At 37.4% G+C, this 23,296-nt stretch overlaps 2 protein-coding genes across 37 annotated transcripts in view; one reads left to right on the plus strand and one right to left on the minus strand.

The window, feature by feature from the left end:
- Window positions 1-2,895: 2,895 nt before the first annotated feature.
- On the minus strand, window positions 2,896-21,240 carry DTWD1 (DTW domain containing 1). Of its 3 annotated transcripts, none has more exons than XM_070237083.1 (6): window positions 21,102-21,221; window positions 18,140-18,192; window positions 17,136-17,455; window positions 12,120-12,263; window positions 9,921-10,170; window positions 2,896-4,968 (listed from the first exon to the last, which is right to left on the minus strand). In XM_070237083.1, the coding sequence occupies exons 3-6, from the start codon at window positions 17,424-17,426 to the stop codon at window positions 4,721-4,723; spliced, it is 933 nt and encodes a 310-aa protein (XP_070093184.1). In that variant the 5' UTR covers window positions 17,427-17,455; window positions 18,140-18,192; window positions 21,102-21,221; the 3' UTR covers window positions 2,896-4,720. The 3 variants fall into 3 exon arrangements, with proteins under 3 accessions (XP_070093184.1, XP_070093173.1, XP_005603114.1); XM_070237072.1 differs by lacking the exon at window positions 18,140-18,192 and adding an exon at window positions 20,246-20,353 and having other exon boundaries at window positions 21,102-21,216; XM_005603057.4 differs by lacking the exon at window positions 18,140-18,192 and having other exon boundaries at window positions 21,102-21,240.
- FAM227B (family with sequence similarity 227 member B) overlaps window positions 21,157-23,296 on the plus strand; it is a 202,323-nt gene continuing 200,183 nt past the window's right edge. For 10 of the 34 annotated variants that reach the window (XR_011426673.1, XR_011426672.1, XM_023617732.2 and 7 more), the window contains exon 1: window positions 21,157-21,293. The gene's annotated coding sequence lies outside the window, so the exon portion shown is untranslated. Of the gene's footprint in view, window positions 21,525-23,296 lie in introns of all 34 variants that reach the window. The other 24 variants (XR_011426668.1, XM_023617717.2, XM_023617740.2 and 21 more) reach the window with 9 other exon arrangements.

Genomic DNA, 23,296 nt, shown 5'->3' on the forward strand with positions numbered 1-23,296 from the left:
AGGTTTTCTTTGTTCCCTGCTTGTCTGTTTCTCTGGATTTTCCCCCTCTTTATTTATTGGGCCCCTCTTTTCTATTTGGAGACTTTCACCAAGTATCTAGTGGTACTTGGCTCTTATTTATGGGTGGTGATTTTTGGCTGGTGGTCTTCACTGTAGGTTCATTAAGTGCTTAGCCAAACTTTTAAACAATTAAAAACAATTAAACAATTAAACAATTCTAAACAATGAAAAGACCAGGGTCTTTTAATTGTCAGTATTTAGAGGCAAAAATTTGCTGAAATTATCACCTGTAGTAACATGGAAGACAGAAAATGTACCTAATGTACTCATGGCACTGGGTGAGATTTTGAGGCAGAATTTTGAAATAAGCTGGCTACTATTAGCTGCAATTGATAAAGTACTATAAGAAAGAGACAAGCTCAAAAATAAGGAGGTGGGTATGCAAATGGAGTTGAAAGAGAATAAAGAGCCTAGGCTGGAAAATGAAATTGTTTTTACCAAATCAAAAGTGTGATCATTAAATGCAGCCTTAGGACGAAGACCAAATAGAGTACTGCCATTACCACAGGCTGGAAGGGAAAGACCAAATAAAGGGAGAGCCATAGGCTCATTTTTTAAGACCTCCGAAGGGATTAAGGGGATGCCTCTCAGCTGCACCAAAGAGCGACTAAAAAGATGAAGGGAATGAGAAACTTAATATGCTCCAAATGTACATGTCCCTACAAACTACATTATGAGCACTTTGAGCATCTCAGGTTGAACTAGTTAGTGACTGTTTCTCTAATCCTCTTCTGCTGCAGTCCTCCAGACCTTTACTCCTTCAGCAACTCTCATATTTGGGTAAATTCTAATTCCTTTATTAAACCTCTTTATTCATGGATTACCTGTAATGAATCTGCTTTCCTCACCAAATCCAGACTAAAACACCTGGCTTCCCTAGAAAAAAAGAGCCTGAGGCAAAAATTAATCTGTCACTTTATTAGAAGGGGCAATCCAGGCTGGTGAGAGTGAGGAAGTAAGGAAGTAACGCTAGCCATGATGGGAAGTAAATGTATATTGAGAAATTACTGTATAGTACTCGTCTTCTGTTTCACAAAAAGCCAATCATTTGGCAAGTACACTTGCTTAGCTACATGGTACATCTTAGGGCAAGATGGTGGAAAACTATGCCTCAAAACAGTCCATCAGAAGAAGGGAGAGGACTTTATCTGATAGCTTCTTCTAGTCCATTGATCTAAGTTTTCCAGACAGTTAACTTCACTGCTTGTCCAGACTACATCATCTAGCCCTTCTGACAGTCACTGGAGGAGCCCTGTGGCATGGTACTTCCTAGAGTCCAGAAGTGTTGGGATGGGTCAGGGATTCTGAGCATGTGGCTAGTTAACCTCAGGCAGAGGAATCACACAAGCTTGCTGATAGTCTCTCACTATGGAGGGTGGTAGCTATGGGAAAGCAAGCGGCTGGTGGCCTGGAAACAGTGAGGCCAAGAATCTGAGAAGGTGCTTGAGAAAGGTATGTCTGATACTGTATCCAAAGATGAGATATCTATTGACATAATAATGCTGTATAACAGACAGCTATAAAACTTCAGTGCATAATAGATATCCCTTGCTCGCACATCTGCAATCAGTTAGGTGTCACTTAGGTGGCTCTGTTGATCTTGGCTGGGATCATTCACATATCTGGGGTTGCTATCAGCCAATCTAGAAAGGATTCAGCTGTGGTGACCAAGGTAACTTGGCTCTGATCTATGCATGTCTCACCCTCCAGCAGGTTAACCCAGCCATGTATGTGCTTAGGGTGACAAGAGAAGCACAAGAGTAAGTGGAAACACACTAAATCTGTGGAAATACACATGGCCCAGAATCAGAGTGAAAAGGCACTTTAAAGGAGCATGGGGGCTGGGCTCAGTGGTGAAGTGGTTAAGTTCGTGTGCTCTGCTTTGGCAGTCGGGGTTCGTGGGTTTGCATCCTGGGCACAGACCGACACACCACTCATCAACCCGTGCTGTGGCGATGACCCATATACAAAATAGAGGAAGATTGGCACAGATGTTAGTTCAGTGACAATCCTCCTCACAAAAAAAAAAAATAAAACAATAATAATAAAATAAATAAATAAAGGAGCATGAAAAAGGATCAGGAACACAGGGAGGAGTAAAGAATTAGGGCCATTTTTGCAGTCTATCAAACCAAACAAAAACAAGACAAGTACAGCCAATTCATTGTTGTAACAGGTATTATTAACGTTTTTGGGGAACTTGAGATTTTATCTGGCCTTAGTTGTAAATTGGGCTCTTATGAAGTGTGTGGGTTCTCCAGCTGTGAGATGGGGGCAATTAAGTAATAGGCTTGTTGTTTTTTTTCCCTCTCCTTCTTAACTGTTATGTTTAGCTGGTTTGTAGAGCCAGTTAAATGGCAACTGATTTTGGCTCAAGGGAGCCCAAATTTTAGCCCAGAGAAATCCAACTTTGACCCTGCTTAAATCAATTCAGGCCTTCCTCTGTTCCCAGGGCAAAGTACTAAACACGAAGAAATCCATCTTAATTCTATTCTTGTAAAATAACTGTTAAATAGGCAAGCCAATTAGTTTATATGGCTAAGACTAACGGGCTACTAATGTTCAAACCATATCCAATCCACATTCTTTTTTATGAAAAGCATAATAAAATAGTGACCTCGCTGAATGAAAGAGGAAGGCCCAGATTCCAGGCCAGGTTCTACCACTAACTAGTTGTGTGACCTTTGGGTAAGTCATTTAATCTCTTTAGGTCTCAGTTGCCACATATATACAATCAGGGATTGCTCTAAATTACAAGGTTTCAAACATCCTATTTCCACAGGACCTTGGTAGGTATTACTCATTCAAATAAGTTTAAGAAATACTAGCTTCAACAAAGTTCCAAATGTTTATTTATTTCAGGACTTTTCAGCACTTTTATGCCTGTGCTTTCTGAATCCCTAAGAGAGGAATATAATGTGCAGCAAATTTCACCAATAACTTGTTTTCTCATAAAATAACTTGTTTTTCTCATAAAACAAGTTATGTGTCCCATTGAATATACTTGGGAAATGTACTGTTACTGTATTTCTAGCATCCACATGGGTGAACTCATCAGTGAGGGTCTGAGAAAGAAATAAAGGGCAACTTCAAATGGGGATATTTGAGAAGAGTATAATAAAAAGACTATTTACAAATGTATAGGCAGGGGTCGGGGAAACCAACAAAGGGTAATGAACCAACCTGGGGCTAGTAACACCTGGGAGCCATTACTACCCCTAAGTGAGAAGGTGTAAAGGGAGGCAGCAGGGACTTGAAATCAGAGAGGGTAACTGAAATAACTGCTTGGAAACGGTGCCTGATAGGATGGCCTTCAGAAGAGGGACACAGACAAACCATGGTGACCAGGCAGGAGCAGAGCCAGGGAAGTAAATAACACAATTTCATTTTCCTTTCAATCTCCAATCCTCTGCTGATGCTTCTCATCTGGTGAACCCAACCAAAACCAGAGGGCAAGGGAACCCACCTCACAGAGCAGAAAGCAGAATAGCAAAGAGTGGAGGGTGGACCCAGAGGGGCAAACTGAAGGTATCCAGCACAGCAGGGCTCCATTCACAAGCAGCTAGATTAGGTGATTAAACCATGTCTTCAAAACTCAGTCTTTTCCTCTCTCCACTCTACTTTCCTTTGTTAGTTTCACTCTAAGGCAGGCTCTTGCCATCTGCAGCATAGATGCCGCCAGCAACTCTAGGGTTATATCACTCTTAGTTTACCATTCCAAACAAAATAAAAAGAGTAAACACGTATAGAGCACTTACTGTACGCCAGCTGCTGTTGAAAGCCCTTTTAGATACATTAACTCAGTTAATCCTTATACTAATCCTGTAAGGCAACCATCATATTATCCTCTCTTTAGAGATGAAGAAAATGATGTGTGACTGGTAACTGAACAAGGAAAAGCTGAGATTTAGATTCAGGTAGTCTAGCTCTAGAGTCTGTGCTTTTAACCACTGCATGATAGTGCTTTTTGAAAAATAACCCCTATCTCCTACAGCATCCATATCACTTACCAAAAAAGATGCTGTGTCATGCTCATCCCTGGATTAATCACTGAGCACTCTGCTTGCCAAACTGCATCATATGTTCATCCCTATGGCAGGACCACATGACTGCTAGCAATTTCTCCCTAAAAAAGGTGCCAAGTAGATGTAAAAAGCAACAACTGTCCATCACAGGCAGTGTGGACTTAAAGAAATGGCCCTAGGGATTGGAGCTACAATTCTAGTTCGGTCTATGTTTGCCATAACCTCAAGCAAACTACTTACTTCATTTTCAGCAAGGTGATTCTGATCCCATCGACCTCCAAATGTGGCAGTGAGTATAGATGGAAAGATAAGAATGTTTAAACAAACATCTAATTACATCTAATATATCTAATAGATATAAATATAACACATTATATTAAAATACAGTAATAAAATTGAGATATGCCAAACTTGAGCAAATAACTTCTGAAATAAGTTTTTCAGTTAACACCGTCTCTGAAAATTCCCTTAGAAATAAGTTCCTTTTAAAAAACATGAGGTAAAATGAATGAAATATTATTTTATCAAGTGGCCTAACAGACAATATATACGAGTATTTCCTAAGAATAAACAAAGCACAATTAAAAGTTTAATGATTTTAGCAAAATAAAATGACAAAAATGGCTTCTTAAAAACTAATGGATAAGTTTTCTTGTTTCCTTGTCTCCAGAGCATTTGGCATTCTTTATCAACTGGTACATAAAAGAGTAGAAAAATAAAAGATTGTCATACTGTCCTTTGTATTTCTCCTTTAATATATCAGTATGGTAGTCTACCAGAAAGTAGTAAATAGCTTCAATTGTGGAAAGGAAGGTATCTGGCTTTCCTTTTTGATGGCGCCAAAAGCAAGTTTTTCTTGTTTTCAACTCAACTTGTAATAACCCTGCCAAAAACAAATAAGAAAAGTATAACTATTTCTTCTTAACCACAGGGTGTGGTACAATAATGATGATTTCTCTTGATTACCTTAAGGACTTTTTGTTAAGAGCGCAGATAAATTCCTTCAATCCCAACTCCAAATAGGATATTTTCTTAAATGCATGAGGGTATATATAGAGAGAGAAGCAATATAAAATACAGAATGAAATCTCATATATGAGGGTTACCTATAAGTCTTGGGCCTTGTAGCAATGGGTGAAAAGTAGTTAACATTTAAGATCTTCATCTTCTATCTACCAGTGTCTTTTTTTATTTTGACCCATGACAGGACTAAATTCACCAATTTTCAGAAGAGTTTAATTTCCTTGATAAACTGACACTAAAAACATTATTCTGAAACACTGAGAGATAGGTAGGTTAATGGTCCTTAAAACTGTTTACTTCTGGGTTATCACTTTTTGGCTACATTTTCATGAACAGAGTTCCAAGAGCCATTTCTTTAGCTCTGTCTCATCTGTGTTATGGAGCTTCAATGACACAGTCAGCTAGAATGCCTTGCTCTATACATTAAACAGGAAATGATTCATCAAATCACAGAAAAGCACTCTCACTTCTTATAACTCAGATGTCAACATACAAACCCAGAATGCTTTTAGCACCTTAGGCCAGCATTCTGACTCACATTATATTTATTTTGACGTACTTTTTTTTAAAAGCACATTTTATCTTAAAATGAGAAATAGAAGGGAGAAGGCACTATCAAAACTGGCCCACTGACTCAGATTAGGGACCTCTGAGTCATCAATATTTCCTACTGTCACACATCACTTTACCCTAAAAGCTACCTCAGAGATGTAGCAGAGAATGACAAGAAATAAACAATATTTTAAAAATTAAGATATTAAGAGATATGGAGGGTTTCTGTTTCATGCGGTTGAACACACACCTAATTAATAGCCACTGTGATCAATCAGATGGTAGAGACATTGCCTCATTCTCCTTCAGATCCCTCAAATCTAGGACACTGCCTGTTCACGAACAGGTGTTCAAGAAACATTACTGAATGAATGGACAAATCCCAAAGCCATTCTGCCTTTAAAGTATTCTATCCAGTATTTTGAAAATATTTCAATTTGAATAATTTTGATTCAAAGATACACAATTATAACAACAAAAACCAAACTCTTTGAACTATTTGTATTAATGTTAATTATAACCAAGAAGTAAAGGCAGCATTTGAAAATGTTCTAAGTAGTTAGTACAATTAAAATCTTAACATAGGATTTTGACATCACCAATATAATTTAGAAAAAAATAAACTAAGAGTAACTATTAAAATGGTATTGGTCTCTATAATACATCTAATATGTTCTAACATGTTAAATATAAAAATCAAGATTTAGTGTTTATCACCACTAATCCATCCTATTTTACACATTTGCTTGGAAGTATATAGAATCTTTTAAAACATACCAATATACAAATACATGGGATTATATACAAAATCAATATTTATTTTCAAAAGTTCAACATATACATTAAAAAAATTCTCTTCCTACTGTTTCTGCCAATCAACAGCTTTAAGATAACATTAGTAAAATTTTTTAGCAGTAAAACTTTAAAGCAGATAATTACAAATGGCTTTTCCCTCCAAAATTATTGCTGGAATTTCTTTAACTGAAAAATGAGAATGACAATCTTGAGCGATGCTTATGTTGCTGGTGTGAGGATGCAATGAGGTAGTATCTGACAACACTCACTGACAGACTGAGTATAGTTTAGGCAATGCTTACAATGTGAACAAAGCTGTCCCTTTAAACATTTTATCAATACAGTCAAAATGAAGGGACAGAGCTGGCTAATCTTTTAAACAAATTACTATACAATGCCAGTTTTAATAATTTGGAATCCTTCCCGAACAAGAAGAAACCATCCTTCCCCATCACATCCCTCCAAGGCTTCGTATGGGAATCTTCAAGAATGTACATCGCTCTTCACTTTGTAGGTTTACGTTTTATGACTAAATTAGGCAGTCCACCTTCAAATGTTTTATTTTGACAGTAGTAAAACATCTAGAGCTATTTCTCTGTAAAGTGTGGCGAAAGAGTATGTTTTTATATTGTTAAGGGGATTCTTAACCTCAGCATTCATAATAAGAGAACAGAAACATAATTTCTAATCCACTACATTTGAGGGTTTAAACTGAGGTTTAGAGTTGGTTTGTTAAGCTTAATCCCATCAAATGATAAAATGTTTTAAAAGCTAAGGGCAATGATTTATAACAAACATGGAAGCAACTTGGCTTGTTTGGAAACTGGTATTTCATATATACAGAGATTATAAATATGTGCAGAGCCCCAAATATTCCCTGCGGTGCAATGATGAGCCAGAGGGACAGGGGTTGACATAGGACACGCAGATACGACTGACTCTAGAAATCTGTTTATTTCATTATTTTGAAGGAATTAAGAAATCTATTTTAAAATTTTTGATGTAGCAGAGAATTAAAATATGTGATACTTTCTATGGGATCTGAGAAGGAATAACAGAAATTTTTTGTACAAATCCAATTTGAAGCCTTAAGCACAAATGCAGACACTCTGAAAACAGATTTTGAATTGTACCTCGATAATTCCTTTTATAGTTTTTTCAAGTGTTCTCACTTACGTTCTTTCATTTGATCCTTTCAATTACCATATAAGGTAATTATAAAGAAAAATGACTCAGAAAAATCTTCAAACTGAGGAGTAGCTTGCTGCTGTAACCATGCAAGGTAATGTGGCAGGCAGCATTCCAAAGAGCAGGCCTTAGGGTTCCTTCTCTCTATTAAACATCAGCAACAAGGTCTTTCCAGATCTTATGCTCTGTAGTCCCTCTCTCTCTCTCTCCCTCTCTCTCTCTCTCTCACACACACACACACACACACACACACACACACACAATTTCTTTGCCTATTTTTCTCGTACACATACACACATGCACATGCACAATTAGAATGACAACGCAATCTTACTAACGTGTATGTTACCTCAGAGGTACAAACTATATAAATTAAGCTAATTAAATCTAGTACTGTCACTCATTTTAGCTTGGGACTAATTACACAATTCAGACTCAAAAAAATGTCATAAATTTTCTTTTCCAGATGATGTATATTTTTAACAATAGCCTGGAGAAGCTCTCCCAGGTTGAAATTGTTTCAGCAACTGCCTAACACAAACTGTGCAGTGCTCTCGCCTTCTAATCATACATGGTACACAAACAAAGCCATGTAAGAGCTGAAAATAAACCCAACGCTTTTAGAGAAACTACTAAGAAAGCATGAAGAACTGAGTAAGGTTCAGGAAACAAGAGAGGTAATATGACCTCCTGTTCTTCATATTACTAGCGGTGTTACTTGGACAAATAAAGCAACTCTTTAAACCATTATTATTAGCAACTGAGCTTTTCATTCTAAGAGAAAAATGGATACAAACATACAACAAAGGAAAGAAAATGCCTGTAATTTTACATCTGAATTGGAACTATCCATGTGAACTCATGATATATGTTTATTTTTCTTGGCTCTAACCACTGAAGCAATGACATCCAAGTAGTAATAAATTTACCAGATCTTGGTTTCTAATATCATTCCCCACCAAAAAGAACCAGAGCTCCTTTGAATAATGATTAATTCTAGGTCTGGGGCAGGAAAAAAGTACAAGTGAACTTGAGACATCCTGTTGAAGCAGAAAGACTAATGAGGCCGTGTCACAAAGGACTTGAAGGGCTCCTACCAGCAAAACCTGAGGTAATCTGGGCATCTAAAGTACGATCGATCATGATAGATTATAATATACTGAATTAAAAAGACATCCTTAAGACTACAGTGATCTAAAAAAAGGGCAAGGGGAGAGAGAGGAAAAAAGAGGGGGAAAGTAAAAGCTCTTCTTTACATAAGAATGCCAGCTAACAAATGTCAAAGAAATAATAATACTAAAATTAAAATTTCATCATTTTGCAATCCTCAATTTAATTACTGGTTTAGGCAAGAGTCATCAATGATACTAAAACGACTTAGAGAAAAGCAGTTAGGAAACAGACAGCATACAGTCCCAAAGCATCACCCATAGATTACTACTAACTTCAAAGAAGAAAATAAACCTTTAAAATGGAAAGATCTGGCAATCACCACTTTAATCAAGTGATTAAAGTTATCACCAATAATGGAACAACTTACATCATATGCCTCAGGACTTGACAGAATAATAAGTATACAATTTCACCTATGAATAGGGTAATCACAGAATTTATCAGATAAACAGGTTAATTTCTGAGAGTGAAAGGGAATGCTATTAACAATTACACCAAGACAACAGGTACAAACTGGGATCGTCACAGACCATACTGGATTTATCCTTATTGGTAAGTATACTTGAAAAAATATTTAAAATGATCTAATCATGATGAAATATTCAGACAATTGACCTGTCCTCTTAATGGTCTAACTCTCAAAAAACAAAAACAGGGGACTGTTGTAGATTAACAGAGACTAAAGAGACATATTAACCAAGTGCAATGGGAGTTTACATGCTGTTATCAGAGGGAAAAAAGCTACAAAACATATTTTTGGGTCAATCAGGGAAATTGAATATAGACTGTATATTAGGTATTATAGAACTTTTATAAATTTTCTTAGAGTGAATATTGCAATTATTCTTAAAATATGTACACTTAAGTATTTAAGGGTGAAATGTTGTAAAGCTTGCAACTTACTTTCAAAAGGTTCAACCAAAAATATACATAATATCTAAGTATACAGACACGTATAATAGAAAAAGAGAAATAAAGCATATGTGGCAAAATGTAGGAGTAGTCAATGCAACTCTTCTTCTAATATATCCATAGGTTTGAAGTTTTTTGAAATGAAAGTTAGGGGAAGGTACAATCCAAAAAAAACAACATTTATTTTCTTACCTTGAAGTCTCTCATCAGTGAATATTTTGTTTGTTTGGTTCCAGGTACTATCTATAAATATAATTTTTTTCAATGTTGTGTCTTTGCACTTGCTGTCATTCAAATCCTCTTCCTCAGTTTTCTTGCGTTTAGTGGATGGCTTGTCAGGGTCATCATTTTTGCCTCTAACATTATTTTGAATCCTCTTTTGCAGATGAAAAGAAATATCTTTTACTGAGACAGACTTAGGTCCAGGAAAAACAAGTGCAACCTGAAGCAAAGAAACTCAAATTAGAGTGTGCTCTTATGACTTTCAAAATGAATAAATTCTGACTTAAACTTTAAGAGAAAAAATATGGTGTATAGCTGAGAAACAAGCATCAGGTTCTACTATACACGCTTCTTTAATATGTAAAGTGTTTGGCTCTTCCCTAGTAATTCATAATCATGATATACTACCTAAAAGTATTACTTCAAAATAAGTTATTCACCTATTGATAGAGGCCAAGTTAATTGTACCTTGAATCAAAAACGAAACTCTATACTATTTCACAAAATAAAAGGCAAAGTATGTGTTCTTTGTAAAAGAACCATTGAAAAGCTCTTAGTAATGAAATATCACTTTCACCTATACAATATACAAAGATAAAACAAATGATACAGTGAATGCTGGTGAGGAAATGATGTAATGGGCTTTTATGGCCATTACTGATGGCAGGAGTAAATAGTACAACTCTTCATGAAAGCAATTTGGCAATTTAAACCAAGAGACTTGAAATGTTCATACCCTTTGGTCAAATAATTTCACTCATGGGAATTTATCTTAATAAAATATCCTAAATATAAATACACTCACAATTCCCAGAATACGTGTTAAAGCATATTTATTAGAGTGAAAAGTTAAAACTGAAAAACCTAACTTTCAAGGAATAATTCTGTAAATTATGGTACCTCCTCTCTTTCAGCATGTTTTTACCAAGACCTTATATACTATCAGCTCCTCCCACGTCCAAAAGGCTCCTGCCACAAAGCAGACACCCTGTAAGTACTTGTTAAATAATCAAATGTTCGTAAAATCATGAGCATTTTATCTCCCATACTTTTCTCTTTTTCCCAAATTTTCTTCAATGAGCATGTATCATTTTTAATATGAAAAAATAAGCATTATAAAAATAAAACTGAAGAAACAAAAAATCTTGAATTTATAAACTTCAAAGTTATAAAAGTTTTTCAAACCTTCTCAATGCATGCCTATATTTCCCACAGACCCAAGCAGCAAACTCCAGGGATTCCTAATATTCTTGCATTTAAGCATATCATGTCTCTTTACAGAACCTTGCACCATGTTCTATTTAACAGACATAAATAATACCCAGCTGAGCAGAGAAGGAAACACAAATATATTCCTAAATCCAAAACTCAGATATTATTTACAAATACAACTTTCTATATAAACTCAACCAAAAAAAAATATATATATATTGATAGGAAAGGAAAAACTTACCAAGTTCTTTCTAGAACAAATGAATGTATTTTTGTTTCTAGATTAACCACACCAACAAATGGTCTCCAAGAGACCTAAAAAGGGGGGTCTTCTTCCAGAAGCAGTCAAGGCCTAGTTTTTTGAGATCTATTGCAACGTTACTTTTCAACAAGACCAGTAATATCTCACGAATGCAACAATTTCAACTATGTGAAAACCAGTTAAGAATCTAGAGAAGAGCAAGGAAGGCCTCTGAACAGCCAAAAGAAATGTTACAAACGCCATATACTAAGACTCTTAACTTAGGGAGAATTCCTGAAAAGCTTTCTAACTCAGTCTTTCTTTTCTTCTTCTGGAAAAACTCCAACATCATTTGTAATCTGGTTTCTCAGCTCGCATCAAATTAGACTGTCTATGTGTAGTACATGCAGGGAGATGGAGAGGACAGAAAGTAAAAGTGGGTACAATAATACTGGCATAGAGTAAAAACCTGAAGAAATAATGCAGAAAAACTATAAAAAGTGGAAAGAGAGACTAAAAAAAGCCTAACAATCTAGGATCATTTGATCTTTGAAGATACCAATGAAGTAAATTATATGTTGCTTAGTGCCACATGAGAATAACCCTAGGTCATTAAGAAAAATATTAAATTTTGTTAAGTAAGTTCAGAAAGGCAATAGAATGTAAAAGTCATTTTTAGATTTGATGTGAAGAGTTGTAAAAAACAAGCTGCCTACTTCATGGTCCTTTTCTTCATATTCTGGAATACAAGGGTACGTGTAAATATTTACAAAGTCAGGTGCTAAGAGTTTTGCATGTATAGCAGTACTTTTGCCATCTGTTTCATTTGGATGTTTAATGATGTCAATCTTCAGTGGAAGCTAAAATTAAAAAAAAAAGACAATTAAAACAAATATAAAAATTCTAATTTTTATGTTAATAAAAATGGTCTTTAAAGCTTAAATAGCAAGTTTACAAGAAGTTACTATAAATATTCTTATGGTTTGAAAGTCATACTTTTCTAGACCAGATTAAGAATAGTCAGAGTCATAAAGCAAACCAAATTTCTTCCTTGATATTGTTAATCACGTAACAGAACTATCTTCAACTCATCTAACATAGAATTTGCTCTAAAGCAAAGCTCCAATGTCATTTTCATTTAAGTTACATAGGCATTAAGCTAATTCCTTGCATTTCAGGATTTGTGTCAAGAACTATTTTTTTTTTTTTTTGGTGAGGAAGACTGGCCCTGAGTTAACACCTGTTGCCAATCCTCCTCTTTTTGCTTTGAGGAAGATTGGCTCTGAGCTAACATCTGTGCCAATCTTCATCTATTTTTTATATGTGCATCTCTGCCACAGCATGGCTTTGAGGAGTGGTGTAGGGCTAAGCCTGGGATCCAAACCCCAGGCCACTGAAGAAGAGTGTGTTGAACTTAACCACTACGCCACCAGGCCAGCACTAAGACATTTTTTATAATTCTTCTAAATTTTAGACTTGTTAATTTTATGATATATTAAAAGGAAACATAAGTTTGGGCAAAAGCATCAGATCTAAAATTCAAGTTAAAATTTTGTTCCTTATACATCCTTTAAGATCAAAGGTATTAGGGGCTGGCCCCGTGGCCAAGTGGTTAAGTTCGCGTGCTCCGCTGCAGGCGGCCCAGTGTTTCGTTGGTTCGAAACCTGGGCGCGGACATGGCACTGCTCATCAAACCATGCTGAGGCAGTGTCCCATATGCCACAACTAGAAGGACCCACAACGAAGAATATACAACTATGTACCGGGGGGCTTTGAGGGAAAAAAAAAAAAAATCTTAAAAAAAAACCCTTAAGTTTAAAAAAAAAAAAAGATCAAAGGTATTATCCTTTGTTGTGAACATCATGATCCTCAGCAGTGGCCTTTAGCAGCACAAATGAAATAATTATCAATTGGCAAAGCTGTAACAGAATAGGTCACTGAGATGCATTCTTTATATAAAAAATACCTCTCTTCAAAATGATTTTGCCTATTTCCCTTAAAATTTCATTATTTAATTGTTATAGATTATGTCCTGCCTCTATGCAAAACTAACGTTCTCTTGCATTTCTTGAGTTCGATTTTTCTATTATTTTACTGATTGGTTTGGTTCAGTTTACTGTATAATGCCTGGTCAGGTCCTGCATTCAGCTATGATTATGAAAATGAAAGCCGAGTCATATATATGAGAAAGTCTCTGAGATGGATTCTTTACTGCAGATTTCAAACGACTTACTGGTCATGACAAGCACTCTTCCAGCCTCCATCCCACACTAAACAGGCAGGATTCTAGGGATTTACTCTGGGGCACTCAACTATTTTATCCTGGAGTACAGAACTATTTTTCTTATTTTTTAAAGAGGTAAAATCAATATAATAAACTGCACACATTTCAAGTGTACAATTCAATGAGTTTTAACATATGTTACACCCTTGAACTCACTAGCACAATCAAGACAATGAACATATCCATCACCCCCAAAAGACTTCTTGAGCCCACCTCCTTCCCTTTTCCCCACCACCTACCACCCACAGTCCTTACGCAACTATTGATCTGCTATCACTATAGATCAGTTTACATTTTCTAGAATTTTATGTAAATGAAATCATATAGAACGTACTCTTTTCATCTTTTTTCACTCAAAATATTATTTTGAAATTCGTCCATATTGTTGTATGCATCACTAATTCCAGAACTATGTTTTAAAGAAGCAGTTGCTGCATGCTACTAAATGATCCCAATTGCATATACTTTATCTTTCTGGACAATTATATGGAGAAAGGATGGTATATACCCAAGAAGGCCCATAAATATGCAGCCCAAATAGTTTTCAATTTAGCGTTCCAAACCCCATGTCTCCTACCCTCCCCACTTAGGCCTAGTGATCATTTATAAGTTAGGGCCAATTGTTTCAAATCATCAAATTTCTAGTTACAGAAAATTTACCATTTAAGTAGGCAGTTCACAAATGATTTTACATCAGTCTACTTCTGGCTGAACTCTACATCAGACTTTCCTCATGCTGCCCAGTCTGTTGACACTACATTCCCCAGGCTCTCTCAGTACCACGTCAGCATTATCTCAGCCCAGGGAAGGTAGGAGAGAGGAAAGAAGACAAAGAAAGCAGATCATGATAAAGTATTCTATTACTAATAAAAATGCTCTCTTATATGGCTGATGAATAGAGCTGAAAATTTCAAAGGTGATCACCAACATTTCTGATCAGGTGGTTATGTTGAAGGATACCCTTTACATCAAGGACACAGGACTGAGTGTTATTAATGTATTTTACAAATCATGTACTTAGCCTATTTTTAACATAACACAATAAAAAGAGAAAGTTTTATGGAGTAAAATCTACAAGTATAAGACAATTATGAAAAATTTGTGTTGAAGAGGTTTTCCTGGGTCCCAGTCCAGGTATCTTTAGCTCTCCTTGGGTAAGCCTAAAATTTCCAATACTATGAAACAAAAGCACAGACACAGATAAAATCATGGAAATATATGTTTGTGTTCTAGTTCACACATTTTGAAGAAAGATTCTTCTTAAATAACGACAGGGTACAGAGTTAACACCAGCAGTGTTGACCAGCCGCAGTTCAAGTTGAGGCGATTTGTTTTCACACACATAAAGAACATCAATCTGTTCTCTAACACCTATGTTTCCTATAAGAGATTTACCACAAAACTGTCTGCCCAAATGTGACAAAACACCATTAACAAGGAGCCCTAAATTTTTCCCCGTATGATTCTCAACTTTCCAAAGGGAGCCTTGTAAATTCGAGAACTCTAATAAAGATGACGCTTTCTTCTACCTTATGGTTTCTTTTTTTCCTCATTTTTTTCTCTTTTTTTTTTTTTTGAGGAAGATTAGCCCTGAGCTAACTGCTGCCCATCCTCCTCTTTTTGCTGAGGAAGACTGGCCCTGAGCTAACATCCATGCCCATCTTCCTCTATTTTATATGTGGGACGCCTGCCACAGCATGGCTTGCCAAGCGGTGCCATGTCCACACCCGGGATCTGAACTGGCAAACCCCAGGTCACTGAAGCAGAACGTGCGAACTTAGCTGCTGTGCCACTAGGCCAGCGCCTACCTTACAGTTTCTTTCTCCCCTTTTAGAAAAAACCCAAGAGCACCTTTTACCTTTGCTTATGCATTTTTCATGGTATTAAAAAAAATCATATTCTGTATGAAAAGATAGATATTTATGAATTTATTCTCTAGACTAAAATTTAAAGCTTGGGAGGTACTTACTCATTATGCAGTCATCTTCCCTTCCCAAGCAAGCTATCTATGCTGAATGATTTGTTAAAGTAAAAATAAAGTAGAAATTAGAAACTTTGTAGAGTTTTTATTACTACTAAAATATATTGGCATATAAAATTTTATATATAGCCATTAAAATACAAACACTTCAGAAAACTCCGCACAGTCCAGTAGGCCATGTAGAGTTGACCAAACATTTGGCATAGTGTTTTGAGTCAATTCTATTAAATAGGGGAGATTAGACCACTGATTTGGAAAATAATCCTCTATTACTAAATTTTTATGAAAATATTAGCCCTGTCCATATATTTTTGACTTTTATTATTCTGATCTACAATCCTTTTTGAACACATTTTAAAATAAAACTTTTAATGGGATACTTTATGTGGCTTTGATATAAATAGAAGATAGAATAATTCTGCATATTCTTCAAAAACTATACTTTGAAATGTAACACTCTTATAAGATAATGGGAAACTTAAAAAGAATTATTATCCCCAAGCTCTAGGTTTTTCTGAGGTAACTATGAAGCTTATATTAGATTCCACGCTCCCTTATTCTTGCTAGTAAACTTTCCAGTAGCCTGTTAAGTGTGATTTTAGACCCACGAAGAGACTTGCCAAGACGACAAATAGGCTAAAGTAACATTCAAGTAACAAAATATGAGTGTTAAAGTATTTTTCTTACTTAAAATTAAAAGGAACCTTAAAATCACCACATTAAATATTTCAAATATAGTTACAATTTATTTTCTTCCTGGCAAGTTCTGAGTCCATGTGTAGCGTTTAGTCTCTCTCAAGTACTAATAGGCAGCAGTTGGATTTTATACATTATTCGATTTACTCCTAAAGTTCACGTCAGTGCCAGACATATAAGTTAACAAATATATAATAAATTCTTCTTTGATTATGCAGAAATGTTGGTCTATGGACCTTTTACTACACAAGAATAGTACTGGTAAGCAATAAAAAGTAAAAGGTAAGCAATCATTTCAAATTAATATTTAAGATCACTACAATTATAACATAACCCAATGAATAGGTCTTAGTCTTTTAAATTTTAGTTTAGTTTAGTTTTAGTCAGTGACATCTGTTCCATCTCCACGTATAGGATGGGGCTAAAAAGCCCATTCTACAAAAGCCAAAGAAAATCAATCCTAGTTCCGTTGGGATGTTTCCTCAAAGGACAGTCTGAGGACCCGAGGTAGTCTTCAACGCTCCCTCAGGTAGTCTATAAACTTGTTTCTTGTAGTATTTGCGTTAATGCCACATTTTTTGTGTCTCTTTTTCCAGAGACAAGAAAAACAAATAGGTTTAGCAGTCTGTAGGATTAAATTCTCTATTGATATAATTCATTTTCCTAACGATGGTATTTATCAAGCTTATCAATTATATTAGAGCAGGCCTATATAAGACGTCTTTTTCAAATCTGTTTTTCTTCTTTCAAATAATTAAATCTCTTACCAACCTTCACAAGTGGCATCTGTTCAAGAGGCACGTTTTCAACCGGGACATAACATGTATAACAGTAGAACATTCTGGAACCACCACATTTGAGACATTTGGATCTCCCACTTCGTTGAGCTTTTTGAAGAACTTCTTGAGAAGCTAAGCATAAGTTCTGCAGAGGATCTTCTGAAGATCTGGAAGCAGTTTGTGGCTGCTGTATTTCCACAAATTTTGAACTATTTTCTTCCCTTTCTTTGAGAAATATAGGTGGATTGAGAGACATTTTTTCATTCAAACCAAAATTTAACATCTATTTCTAAAACACATATCATAGGTGCACTGGAAAAAAGAAAAGCGGGAGGACAAAATAAAAACAGAAGATATTTTACTCTCTCAACCAAGAAAATCACTCAATTTATTTCACAGCTATGTGCTGATTTTAGTATTTATTAACAAATGTTAAGTTTTTAAAACCAATAAATTAGCATGCCTTAAAATATAAAATTAAAAAGCAATAGACTCAAAACAATAAGTTACCCTTTTGGACCATTCCCTGCATAAAAATAGAAAGGTGCTCTCTTAGAAAAATTATTTCAAATATAAAGTTTAGGTACCAACAATCCATTTTTCAGTAACTCTTTCATTCTATGGATAGCAATTTTATTTTATATTAGGAATGTAATGGTTTAATGTTAGTATCAGACAGGAATGTATTCGACCTTGTAGGTTCCGATTTTGAATTACTGATACATGACATCAAATCTCAACCTTAACTCTAGTAAAAATACCAGGTTCCAGTGAAATTAGTATAATTTAGTTGGATATGTTCTAAAAGATATATTTCTCTCCAACTTAAATTAAAACACACACAAGATATATAACTCATAGCCATTAAAATAAGAGGCATCTACTACCAATCATAACTTGTAAAATATCCCAAAAAGTGAAATATATGCCCAGAAAAATTAAATCCTGATCTTATACATTTAAAAACTTTACAAAGTAACATTAATATCCACTCACTTTAAGAAGTCATACTGGTTTTTGAAAATATACACCATGCAAGTTCTTTAGTACTAGAGGTAAAAAAGTAAAATAACATTCCTACTTAAATATTTTCTTCAGAGAAGGACAATGGCTGCCAAAATTGCTATTCAACTACTCTGTAAGCACAATATCTTTTAAGGGAGAAAAGAAACAGGGGCCCTTTTGACTTGATATGCATTCCAAAGCCATAAAATGATTCTCTCATTATAAAGCCTTATGGCATCATGGTTTGTAACCATGAGCCTCCAGACACTCTGAGTACAAACACCGACAGGAGAAACGCTGTGAGCCCAACAGGAAACTTTCTGTGGTCTCCCAGATAGAAAGTGAAGAAAAAGTCCAGTGGAACATAAAATACGACATGATTTACTAACAAGAAGCTAGTGGCACTAATTTGATTACTCATCAGGAGCTTTTTACAGACTACAAATCCCAAGGAGCTTGAGGCCCAAATAAAGAGATGCAAAGAAAAAAGATGCTGGTCATGGAAGCAAAAGTAAAATATACTTGCCACATTTACCCAAGGGGGAAACCAAAATCAAATAAATATTTTTGATGTGTACTGATTAGGCACAGGTTTAAATCTTGGGTTGCTCAGAGAAAAGTGATATTGGAGAATGATGGTCCCATCCCTTCTTCCTGGCTCACAAATGGAAAACATCTACTTCTGACCTTCATTCCAAATCACCTCCCTAAAAATGGCTTCTATCTTTGTGAACATGTTCTCAATGACTAGGAGTGAAGGATATTAAGCTACCACTTTTTCTTGAGTCTCAGATCCTTTTAAGATCGCAAGAGAGTGCTGGACCTTCTCTCTAGAAAATGCATATACAGACACAATATTTTGTACACGAATTTATTCTAAAGACAGAAGCAACCTTAAAATTCTGAGAAGAGCTCCTACGAGTCTCCAGAAATGAGAGTTAAATCTTCTACAACAGGTCAACTGTCACAAGCGAATAAAGGTCTCTCCTGCACTTGGAAGCTAATTAAGTGTCACCTAAATCCTCTCGGTTTGGGTTTGTTCTGGTGTCATCCGGGGTTCTTACAGAAAAACATTTTCAGGCTGTAACAGTCTTGAGGTATCCAGATCATGAGGGTCATCCTAAAAAAGAAACTGGACTGGACTAATTGAACCTGATTCCATTTGCCTGGGTATTCCAGTAGCCATTTATGGGTTTGCATGTACCACCAAAGGGCCCAGGCATAGTGGGGAAGCATGCAGTTGCTGCGGATGTCATGAAAGTCAACAGGGTGGCCAGACACTCAATGGAAAACTACTTGTGAGTCTTTCTAGGGCCTGCAGTTGTAGTCCTACGAGGCTCTCTTCAAAAACCTCTGAAACCATAGGAGCAGGGCCTCTCTCCTGACCTACCCAACAGCCGGCCTCAAAGGTGTACAAATCATTTGCTGCAAACGTGATGATTCAAACCTTCAAAACATACTCGTTATCATCAAACATGCGCAAGGAAATACAAGTGGAGTTTGTGGGGATGACTCAGAAAACATAAAGAGACTTTATTCCTAAGGAACTAATAAATATTGTTACCTTGACCGTACACCCATCATTCTGCAACTTAGGTTGAAAACAAATTAATTTTCTACCCTCTTTTACCCTAAAACTAATAACTCACCAAGATGTATCAGTTCTACCTTGCACATAATCCTCTAATTTTAGTCTCAAAGTCAGCTCTCTAGATGGTCTACGGCAATCTCTCACACCTCTTTACCTCCGTGCACTTATTGCTTCCACTTGTTTAACACGGAAAAATATACTTTAACTCAGAGTTAACTTTTAGTGAAGGGAATGCTCCGAGCAGACAGTCAACTCTGCAAGGGCAGAAATCTTTATTGATTTCACCTATCTCCATGTGTTAAGCAGCAGGAGGAATTCAACAAACACTTAACTAAATCAAAACCATTCTGGAAAAAACAGTATCCAGTGTGCATCTCGCTACTGCAGCACCCAACAAACTACCTTTATGGGCCTTCTGCAGCCTGGCACAAGGGGCAGCCTGGCAGATTTTTTTTTTTTTTTTTTGCAAAATAATGGAAAAGGTTCCTAGCTACAAGTTGACTCACCTCCCAATGGAACACGATATAAAACTCCCCTATGCTGTACTGTGGGCCAGTTCAGTTCTGGATGAAATCCACTTCAATTTTTTTTATTCTTAGAGTATTTTTAAGAACCTGGTCACATAATGGGTACAGGTCCAACATCCTTTTATTTTTAAATCCGTGGTACCACCTTTTTCCTACAGGACTGAGGGCCCCTGCCACACCACCCGCCATGTGGCAGGCAGACTGTCTGGCCTTAGTTTTTCATGCTGCACTGGGGTTCAGACAGAAGTAATCCTTAAATGTTGTGGTTCTAAGTCAAGCAGCGACTTTATCAGCCAACTCCTCAGAACTGGCACCTTAAAGTGTTAACATACTTCCTGACTCTCTTACACTCCCAAGAAATAATTCAGACAGAAGGAACAGACTCCTTTGCTTATTATGTAACCATAATCTTAGTATTTTAGATACCCTGCTTGGCATACTATGTCTGTACTGAGCTGCTCCTTCTGTGATAACCAGTCCCGCCCAAAAACCACTCCAAACGCTAAAAAATAAAGATTAGGGTTCCAAGGGGACTAACTTTGCCCAGGACAACCTTTCCTTGGGGCGGAACGCACCGAAAATAATTGTTAGGGAAAAAAAAATATTTTTGAAGAAAAATTTGAAAGCCTTTTCCCCAAGGGCCCACAAGATCCTAAGAATGCGAGCGCCCGCGCAGGGACCAGCGTCCCGCTCACAGGCGACACAGGCTCACACGCGACCTCCGCTGGGGCCCGGCCGAGGAGCGTCACTGCGCGCAGCCGCACCGCTCGGGCCGGGCCCCGGGTCCCCGCACAGGCGCGGGGACAGGCCTGGGGGATCGGAGTGGGACTCAGACCTGCACCGCCCGCGGGTCCTCGCACAGCTCCACGCGTCCGCCGCTCCGCCCGAGCCCGAGCCCGAGGCGCGCGCCCGGCCGTGGACGCGCACGGACGCGGCGGAGAGCTTTCCGGAAGACACCGGAGGGCGGAGCCCGGCCGTTGCTAGGGCCGTTGCTAGGGCCGGGCGCTGCGCAGGCCTCGCGGCAAAGGTAACGGCTGGGAGGACGGCAGGGGAGGGTCCGACGGGAAGTCCCGCCCCAGCCTCTCTCGCCTCCTGCGCAGTCACCCTTCTCCTGTGTGAGGCGGTCCCGGAGCGGGGCGGGCGTCGCGGGCCCGGGCCTCGCAGCCCGCCAGCCCTACGCTGAGCTGCCTCCTGCGCCTGGCCCGGCCCGCAGCCGTGGAACAAGTTTCTAGAGCTATACTCCCCAGGTGTAGTTGCAGTGAGTTTTGAAAAATGCGGATCCGACAGAACACTTTCCCATTTTACCAATTCCTAAAGTGGGGTAGTCGTGAGAACTTGGTTCTGTTACTTTTTTATGGCTATGTCGAGATTGGTATTTCGTGCGCTGCCTGGTAATAAGCGTGTAGAAAAAGTGTGTCTTGATGATTTGATTTGCTTAAGAACTACACACGCACGAAGAGTTGGGACTACTTTGTGCTCTTTTCCAGTTTGAAGTTAAGCACAATACGTGGATAGGTTGTTGAATCATTTTTCTTTCCCCACCCCAAAGAAAACCCAAACTTAAGGAGTGGATGTTAACAATTGCGAGATTTAGAAACACGATGACCAGATATTGAGCAATGTATTTACTGAATACTATGAATTTAGCAAGTGAAAGATGAAGGACAGAACCTTGCCCTGAAGGAGCATGTGATATCAAGTTAAGCATAGGCGGTACAGAAAATACAACTAATAAAGTGTAGGAATTTCAAAAGCGCTCAGAATGGTCAGTGAAGGTTTATTGGTTGGACTTGCGTAAAGGCCTTGCGGAATGACTATGGTTTAGAGCAGTGTTTTTCAAGAGCATTGTGTGGGACTCATTGGTGGAGGCCTCACTTGTAAGCAAGGAAATCTATTTAGTCAAAACTACACTTAAAAAAAAAAAAGGATAGTGTGGAAATATCAGTGCATGGCACTTGATAAACTTTATTGCTTTATAGAGTTTTAAATTATATATATGCATGTGTGTGTGCAGTAGGTCATGTTTACAAAATGTGCTTCTTATTGTGTGTTTCTCTAAAACGTTTGAAAGCCACTGCGTTAGGGGGAAAGGTCAACTTTCTGGGTAGGAGAGGTGGCAATAAGTGTCCAAGACAAGAATAATTCATACCTTTTTCTTAACTACACAAATGATACTATTTATTAATTGGAGGGAGTATTGGGTTACTATTGCTATGTAATAAATTACTCCAAATATAGTGGCTTAAAACGACTGTTTTATTATATTCATGAATTGTGTTCCATAGGGCACAGAGAGACAGCTTTTCTCTGATAACTCAGCGGGGAAGATTGTGAATGCTAGCAGAGTTCCTATTTGTGACCCCTCCATGTGGCCTGGGCTTCCTCACACTATGGTGGCAGGGTGATCAGACTCCTTAGTTTAGGCCCAGTACCCCAAAGTCAAGTGTTGCATTGAACAAGGCAGAAACTACATGTCCTGTCTGACCCAGCCTCAAAAAGTAACACAGTGTCACTTCTCTCTCGTTCTTTGGGTTATAAGTGAGTCACAAGTCCTGTTCAGATTTTAGGATACGGGACATGGATGCCACTTCTCAAAAGATTGTCAAAGAATTTGTGGCCATATAAAAAAAAAAACCAACACAGTGAATTTAACGGCTGTCACAGACAACCCCAAAATTTCAGTGGTTTAGTACAAGAAATTTTTGTTTCTCACAAAAAAATCCATTGTGGATATTACTAGTCAGATGAAATGTTAGACTCAAGAATGTGGATTTCTTTTTATTTTTACTGGTTCTGCTGTCTCCTGGGACTTGGGATCCACAGCTTCTCTGACAGGAAAGAAAGCATAGTGAATCACACAAAAAGTTTTAGAGGTTAGCCCTAAATATGGCATATATCACTGTACCCACATTCCACTGGCCAGAATTTAGTCCCAAGGCCCCCACTTTAACTGCAAGGGAGCCTGGGAAATGTAGAGAAACATGCATATATTGGTGAACAGGTTTTTAACCAAAGTCCTGTGGTCCCCAA

The sequence above is a fragment of the Equus caballus genome, chromosome 1 (assembly GCF_041296265.1).
Source record: "Equus caballus isolate H_3958 breed thoroughbred chromosome 1, TB-T2T, whole genome shotgun sequence".
In the NCBI taxonomy this organism is placed as follows: Eukaryota; Metazoa; Chordata; class Mammalia; order Perissodactyla; family Equidae; genus Equus; species Equus caballus.

What these genes read in the sequence shown, in the direction of transcription:
- DTWD1 (XM_005603057.4), bottom strand. Translation starts at nt 17,426, where the DNA reads ATGTTAAATTTTGGTTTGAATGAAAAAATGTCTCTCAATCCACCTATA. An exon ending in AACAGATGCCACTTGTGAAG is followed by an intron (nt 12,264 to 17,135) that starts GTTGGTAAGAGA and finishes TTTTAATTTTAG; the next exon opens with CTTCCACTGAAGATTGACAT. An exon ending in CACTGATGAGAGACTTCAAG is followed by an intron (nt 4,969 to 9,920) that starts GTAAGAAAATAA and finishes TGTTTTTGGCAG; the next exon opens with GGTTATTACAAGTTGAGTTG.